General features: G+C 39.7%; 1 protein-coding gene across 4 annotated transcripts in view; it reads left to right on the forward strand.

Annotated features, from left to right (window-relative positions):
* Positions 1-367, forward strand: part of LOC123484354 (carnitine O-palmitoyltransferase 1, liver isoform-like) — a 43,902-nt gene extending 43,535 nt beyond the window's left edge. For all 4 annotated transcript variants that reach the window (XM_045214584.1, XM_045214587.1, XM_045214585.1 and 1 more), the window contains exon 19: positions 196-367. In XM_045214584.1, coding sequence (XP_045070519.1) covers positions 196-315 — 120 coding nt within the window. In that variant the 3' untranslated portion in view covers positions 316-367. The remainder of the gene's footprint in view (positions 1-195) is intronic.
* Positions 368-8,631: the final 8,264 nt, after the last annotated feature.

Consider the following 8,631-nt stretch of genomic DNA (forward strand, 5'->3'; position numbering starts at 1 on the left):
TGAGTACCACTGATCGGTCCACAGGGAGGTCCTTTACACCACATGTCCAAACCTAAACAATGCCCTCATTGTTTCATTTCCTAAGCTAATTGAGATTTTGAGTTTGATAACGGATACATATTTTGGCTAAGCAAACAATTCTTGGGACTAGTCTTTCTCTTGTTCATTTATTCTGTCTCTCTCATGCTCTCTTAGGGCTCCCAAAAGTATGGAGGTCAGATCAGGCAGGCCCTGCTGGACCTGCTTCAGCTGCTCTGCCCAGACCAAAGAGAACCCTCTAGAACAGACCAGAGCCAGACCAAGAAGGACCTGTAGATCTGGAGAGGAGAAACAGAATCAAGGGGGAAGAGGAGGAAACGGGGAGATGAGGGGGGAGGATGAAAGGGGGGGAGGGTGAAAGAGGGGGGAGAAGAAAAGGGGGTTGTGATAATTTGATGGTGAGCGTCGGAAGAACGTTGAAGAACGTTTGGATGATGTCAATGAGTGGTATAGGGTGAGACTGGCGTTTTAGTGTGTGTTTGTGGTTTAAGATGGATGTGTTAGGTGATTGAAGGGTCAGTATCTATTAAAAATGAATTAGATGAAAACCTTTTTTTTTAAACATGAATTTATAAAATCGTGAAAGAGGGATATGGATATATAGGTAAATCCTTAAACCTTTTTATTTTTTATTTACAACTGAATATGATTTCTGGTCTAACTTTACAATAAGTGTGCCTAATAGTATATAGTACTTACAAAAACTAAATTGCTGTGTAGGTACACATTGTTAGTGACATTCACAATTTAAAGTATTTACAAATACCTCAAAAATAATTTGCATGAGAGGTTTAGCCACAATTTATTTGAGTTTGTTTAAAAATCTTAATATTTATAATTACACAAACTGCCAAGGGGCCTGACGGTTGAAGTACTCTAACAATACAGTACATAGGCCTGCACGGTAATAACATTGTACCTGCCTATGTAACTACCATAGGTAGTCGTTAGGGACACTTATTGTAAGATGGGACCTAACTTCCAAAGCATTATTAACGTTTTACTTGAACGCAGTGCCCGAACCATGACCGTTACATTGGAACACAGATTAGAACCACATCTACCAAATTCTAGGGCCCTATGTTTTTTCATGTGTCATAGCAAGATTTGAACCTGTATTTTAAGCCTTATCCAGAAATGAGAATTGCACCAAAAATGAAAGCTATTGTCTGAGGATGGTGCTGGATCATCTGACATAAAAAGAAAAGGTGACAGTTTGATGTTAAAGCTTTAAATAAAGGCTCAAATCCAGGCATGTCACATGTTTTCGCAAAACACAGGACCCTACAAATAACCTCTCATTATGACGCGACTCCTAGTGCAAAAGTGTTTTTAATTTTCTGCTCCAATTGGTTCAAAAGGCACAACAATGCAAATAAAATGGCATTTGTTTTACACCATTTTAATAATCCATGTTGATGGTAGAGGTTTTCTCCTCAGGTTACAAAATGTCTATGTAAAGAGGGTTGAAGTACTAGTCCTGCAGCGCTATAGGACTGCCGCTATTAACGCACAGCACAGTTTTAATTGGCATCATCATGGCAAGTATTGTTTTTAGTGGGACTTTGCTTCTCCCTATGGTCTTTGGGCTGTGAAGCAACTGCTTGTAGAAAAGTGTTGAAGAAAAGAGAAATGTCCATTTCAACAATTTGAATGTTGAGTCTCAAAACGAAACAAACGAACTCTGTGGACCCGGAAACACCAGGGTTTCCTAGCTAAATCTTCTCTTCATATTTAACTCTGTTTTGCAGAGTAACACATGATTGTACTATGGTGTATGTTGCTAGATCGTTACTGCACTGTCCAGGAGGCTTTTTACTTTTACACAGTGGTGAAATGACCTGGTTTATTCTGTACTCTTCACCAAATGATTCTAACCTTTTTATAAAGCCATTTATAAAGCAATAAGTCAACTTCGACCCCTCTTATCTTTCTTTTAACTGTAGGAATTCTTATCTCCGATTAAATAAAACGACTTTTGTTATGAGTATCCATTTGAATGATACGGTCCATGCAATGTTGGATTTGTTTAGCACCCCTAATATTGTTTTTATATATTCAAATATTTTACAGTTTACTTTCCATGGCCAGAGATGGTGTATTACAGTAGCTGTGATCTTTTCTGAATTCACCAAGTCATTTCACTACCAGATGTAAACCTCTACTAGGTAATGATGCTTTTTCTTTGTACATTTCAGTTACGTTTCAGCAAGCTGATAATATTTTTTGAGTGATTTAAGTGCTAATAGTCCAGTGAACGCAGTGATCTTGAGTCTGGAGATTTGCGTTAGTGTGTCTTTTTCCTCTTTCTGTCCATCGGCCTGATTTTAAATTGAATGATTCAACGGCCAGTACATTTTACCAGTGGCACATTTTGTGTACAAAATTGTATTTTTTGCATTCATAATACGTATGTATACGTACGTACTCATTTTCCTTTTGTCTTTGCTGGTTATCTTTTCTCACTCCAGATCAACCACTGAACAGCTGAGTGTGTCACTATTTTATCTGCATTTATTTTTCTTAAATGTAATGGAAAAACAAAAACGTATGAATTTTCTATTTTATTAAAAAGAGATTCAGTCACACTTTTTGTGTCAGTTCATCTGTGACAGATATGTGACAGCATATGTTCCTCTTCCTATTTGGTTATGATTAGTATTTCATTGGTGTTCATCACTGCTGTGTATATAACTATATATTAATGGTTTATATAGGGCTATTCATGAAGGGCTGAATCCTAACTTGAGATCCGTGCGCATAACTTGAGTTTTGCGCAAATCTCTGATTAACATTAATGCATTTGTGTGAAAATCTGACTTAAAGCAGTCCACTTTTTGCTAACCACATTTCAATTTTTCATGTAAATGGCATGTTATAGAAGTGTCCAGACACTTCTTTTGTGATTTCAGTTGGTTTTGAGAAACCTACCCCACTACCAATATACTTCCTAAACAATGGGATCAAGAAAGCACGCACATGCTCGCACAAGGAAAAGTACGATCTCTTTCTTCTCCACAGGAGTCTTAGTGGGGGAAGGAGCTGTGACACTTTGTCTCTGTACCTATTGGCAACACAAACGGATATACCATCATGCTATTAGTGTGCTATTACTTGACATACTTGTGACTTATTAGTGTGCTTGCTGAAAGCAAAAACACTACTGTTATTTGCCAAAGTAGGTAGTTGAGTTTATATTTACATCTTTGGTTTGACACCTGCCTACAGGGATAAAACAAAAAGTTCCAAAATAGGTTCTAAGTAGCACCAAAAAGGTTCCTACTTAGACGCCTGGTTCAACTTAGAACCCTCTTGTGATGGGTCTACATAAAACCTGAATCAGAGCCCCAGTCTTACATGTGGTGCAGTTGACTCCAGCGTCCTCAGTTGGGCTTTCCTCAGCTTGAGTGGGAGCAGTTTGTGAGATCTATCTCACTTCCCTCGCAAAACCATGTTGTCTAGGAGGATCGGGGCCGAAGTAGGCCTGAGTCTTGGCTGAGAGGGTGGGTCCACAGCCCAGCTGCCTACACACCACCTTGGCATCTTGACGGTCCCAGACGTCATTTTGACGGTGTTGGAGGTGGCAATGTCCGCTTTAGGTATAACGCCGGGAGCCGCTTGTGGATTTGACAGCTCTAAAGCAGTTCCACCTCGGAAGCAATGAGAAAAGCTCTGAGGTATGCCTCAAATAGAAATGTAAGTTCAAAGAATGACCATGTTTTACTAGATAAATGTGTGCAAGTTTGTCCCTGTCTTTCATCGTTACTCCTATATCTCACTCACATTTCAAGTAAGGCTCCATGCTAATTCAAGTAATTCATTATCGTGTAAATTATAGATAAAAATAGTCCTGTGTCCTTTAAACATTTTATTTCAATTATTGAACTGTATATCACACATTTACAATAACTTTTTTTTTCTGAATTATTCTAAGCAAGAATAATATATGTTATGATTATATAAAGAAATTCAATAGTAAGCTTTATAGTTCAATATCAAGCATTATCATAGCAGTTACTGTAGATAATAACAAATAAATAATCAATGAATACAGTGCATAGTACATCAATATTAGGAAGGTGTTCTTAATGTTTTGTACACTGTGTATATTTGCCTATGTGTATTTAAAGTTCTGACCTCTTCCTCCTCTTTTTCGGGCTCTTCTTTCCCTTCTCCTTCTTGTGGAAAATCTCTTCATCCGGCTGCACTTTCCAACTCAGTTTGATGTCGTCAGACATCCCCTGAGCTCTCAGTTTGGCTTTTATCTGAAAAGCAGAGACCGTCATTTACTGAATATATGATATACTATTGTAGGGTTCCATAATATACTCTTAATTGATCTATGACTGCATTTTAAAGCTGAAATATGTTTGTAAAGAATTGCATTGGACTTTGGGTCTGTTCCTGCTGGGACGGGAGTCCGCCAGTTGAGAAAGCCCAACATACAGTTGAGTAGAGGGTGAGACTCACCTGCTGCAAGATGGCCTCACTCACGGCAGGATCACTGAAGTTCGTAGGTGAATCAGGGGTCAGCTCCACTCTCACAATCACTTTCCTCTTAGTTTCTGTCTCTGTCAATAGACAGCACAGACAGGTAGACCATCATGCTATTTATCTGGGGATAAGGCTGAATTCATCAGTGGTACCAAAGCAAGAGTGGTCCACATACTTTTGTATATATAGTGTATGTGGATACCCCTTCAAATTAGTGGATTTGGCTATTTCAGCCACACCCGTTGATGACAGGTGTATAAAATCGAGCACACAGCCATGCAATCGCCATAGACAAACATTGGCAGTAGAATGGCCTTACTGAAGAGCTCAGTGACTTTCAACGTGGCACCGTCATAGGATGCCACCTTTCCAACAAGTCAGTTCGTCAAATTTCTGGCCTGCTAGAGCTGCCCCAGTCAACTGTAAGTTCTGTTATTGTGAAATGGAAACGTCTAGGAGCACCAACGGCTCAGCCGCGAAGTGGTAGGCCACACAAGCTGACAGAACGGGACCGCAGAGTGCTCAAGCACATTCTGGTTTCCTAGAAACAAGGGGTGGCTCAACTACTTCGCGGCTGAGCCGTTGTTGCTCCTAGACGCTTTTTGGAGAAATGTCCTCTTATCTGATGAAACAAAAATAGAACTGTTTGGCCATAATGACAATCTTTATGTTTGGAGGAAAAAAGGAATTGCTTGCAAGCCGAAGAACACCATCCCAACCATGAAGCACGGGGGTAGCAGCATCATTTACATTTTACATTTTAGTCATTTAGCAGACACTCTTATCCAGAGCGACTTACAGTTTTAGTGAGTGCATTCATTTTTCATACTGTGGGGGTGCTTTGCTGCAGGAGGGACTGGTGCACTTCACAAAATAGATGGCATCATGAGGAAGGAAAATTATGTGGATATATTGAAGCAACATCTCAAGACATCAGTCAGGAAGTTAAAGCTTGGTCGCAAATGGGTCTTCCAAATGGACAATGACCCCAAGCATACTTCCAAAGTTGTGGCAAAAGGGCTTAAGGACAACAAAGTCAAGGTATTGGAGTGGCCATCACAAAGCCCTGACCTTAATCCCATAGAAAAGTTGTGGGCAGAACTGAAAAAGCGTGTGCGAGCAAGGAGGCCTACAAACCTGATTCAGTTACACCAGCTCTGTCAGGAGGAATGGGCCAAAATTAACCCAACTTATTGTGGGAAGCTTGTGGAAGGCTACCCGAAACATTTGACCCAAGTTAAACAATTTAAAGGCAATGCTACCAAATACTAATTGAGTGTATGTAAACTTCTGACCCACTGGGAATGTGATGAAAGAAATAAAAGCTGAAATAAATCATTCTCTCTACTATTATTCTGACATTTCAAATTCTTAAAATAAAGTGGCGATCCTAACTGACCTAAGACAGGGACATTTGTACTAGGATTAAATGTCAGGAATTGTGAAAAACTGAGTTTAAATGTATTTGGCTAAGGTGTATGTAAACTTCTGACTTCAACTGTACATGTTCGCCATTGATAAGTAAAAGCGCACATCTCCTCAGAATCGAATACCTTACCTGTGCAGATGACTCCAGCGTCCTCATCGTGGACACAGTTGTGCCTTCCCCAGCCCAAGTAAGAGCAGTTTGTGAGATCTATCTCACTTCCCTTGCAGTCTACGTCATCTAGGAGGATAGGGTCCAAGCCGGGGCCGAAGTAGGCCATAGCCATGGCTGAGATGGCGGGGCCACAGCCCAGCTGCCTACACACCACCTGGGCATCTTGAAGGTCCCAGCTGTCATCACACACCGTGCCCCACTGGTTGATGTGGAACACCTCCACACGGCCCTGGCAGCTGTTGATGCCATTCACCATGCGGATGGTGGGCATCTCTGGAGAAGACATAAAGATTGACAGGGGTACATCTCAAAATAGAGAAGAGAAAAGTCTTCATGGTGTGTTTGATGGCAAAAAGGTGTTGTTGCACAATCTATAAATATAAAATAAAGTAGTACATCATTATGAATAATAAGTAAATATCCCAATGTCTAAAAAAGCTGTTGGCCTACCCATTAGCCTCTGGGGTGTTTATTTCACGCTCACTGAAAGTAGTGAGAACAAATCGTTCTCAAACTGCACAACTCTTTTTACTGACTCGAGTCATGGTTCGTCTTTACGAGTAACTTGTTAATTTTGAATGCAATGAATTTATAATTGAAGGTTATTGATGGACACGGCTGTGTAGTACCAAAACATACACAGCCGGCTTCTGCTCAACAAACTCAAACTCAAGAACTAATTGTTTCGGGGGGGGGGTCGCTGCAGTTAATATTAGCGATAATCTGCTAATCTCCCTGCAGTAGCCAAGCAATTGCATTCCGCCAAGACGAGTCATTCGCGATTTAGTCCGGTTGCGGCTGCAACTAAAACTAGTTTTAAAGGCATCAAGAACTAATCTTATTTGTATGTTTAGCAATCACAAATGTACATTGTTTGAAGCCCACTTTTATTAGTCTCAGTAACAAATGACAGCTCCACTAAGCCTCCTAATGTGAATGAGAGTCTTGTAGAATCATGATTCTTTCAAGTTTTCAGTTCATCGTTCGCTGGTAGGGGTCCTGCATGCTTTGGCTTCTGGGCATTATTGAATCAAAGGAACTAATATAAAGAGTCTATAGATTTGTTCTTTTGAAAAGTTGAAAAGATCAGAGTCAGTAAAAAGACCCAATCTTCCCATCACTAACTAAAAGTAGGGGAGAGGGCTCTGATTCAACTACAAGCAGTAGGAGAGAGTGGGATAAATCGTGCCAAAGGGTTAGTTGAGCCATCCCTTGTTTCTACGAAACCATACACAAAATGAATCATGTGACCAAATATTTAGGAAGAGATCATCATTTGTCTGTGAAGGAAGAAACAACATGAAAAATCTTAGCTAATTAGGTCCAAAAAACTGATTTTCACAATGTCAAATTAATTTGTGTTTGCGTTTCATGATGCTTGTATCTAAACCAAAGTAGATAGTTTTAAGACTGTTTTATACATTAGTTGGGTTCTCTATAAGCTACAATATGAGGTCCTAAACCTAGCATGAAAGTGCATCCTTGTTAGGGTTGCAAAGGGAGGGTATATTACTGGAAACTTCCGATGTTTACCAGTAAACTACCAGAATTTTGGTATCTTTCAAGGATTTGATGTAATTTGATGTAATTCTTTTTTAAATTAATTAGGTTATTTTCTCTTGAACCATAAGGTCTATCCACTACAAACTCATTGACAATGTGGACACAGATATAATAAATTAATACTATATATAAATACATAAAAAAAGTTATTCAAGTATAAATGACCAAAGTTACAATAGATTGCCATAGGTATTTTGTTAATGTCACGAATTCAGCCGAGGCTGCCCCTCCTCCTTGCTCGGGCAGGTTTGTCGTCACCGGCTTATTAGCCACTACCGCTCCATTTATCATCACTCCATTTGTCTTGTCTTGTCTTGTCTTGTCAATCACACACACCTGGTACTCATTCCCTCATTAGTCTGTGTATAAGTGTTCCTTCTGCCCGCTTGTCCTTTGTGAGTGATTGTTCATTGGTAGAGTGAGTAGCTCGGTTGAGCTACTCTTTCCTTGTATGTAGCCAAGGTGGATTTTTCCCTTGTGCTAGTTTCGTTTTGACGCTTGCTGCACTTTATTCATGTACACTGAATAAACTCTGGATTTCGGTGTTTTACCTCCTTCGCCTGACTCTGTCATTCACACCTCATCACAGTTAATTACCAAAATTACTGAAGATTCCGGTAACTTTGGTAAATTATCCGGTAGCTTTGCAACCCTAATACTTGTAGCTGTGTGGGCTAATATAATCAAAACGTTGCTTTGGGGTAAATTGTGGCAATTGTGCCATTTGGCCAGGGGCAAGTTGAGCCAAAGGCTGAACATACCCCATACAAATGATGATTACATTTTGTCAGTAATATGCATAGTATTTTAGAAAAATGTCATGCATATGAACTCGAGATGTGAATAATTTTTTCTTCTTTTGGCTCTATACTGCAAAAGTTTGGATTTTAAATGAAACAATCATTATGAGGTTAAAGTGCGGATTGTCAGCTTTA

This window comes from Coregonus clupeaformis, unplaced genomic scaffold (assembly GCF_020615455.1).
Source record: "Coregonus clupeaformis isolate EN_2021a unplaced genomic scaffold, ASM2061545v1 scaf0282, whole genome shotgun sequence".
Lineage (NCBI taxonomy): Eukaryota > Metazoa > Chordata > Actinopteri > Salmoniformes > Salmonidae > Coregonus > Coregonus clupeaformis.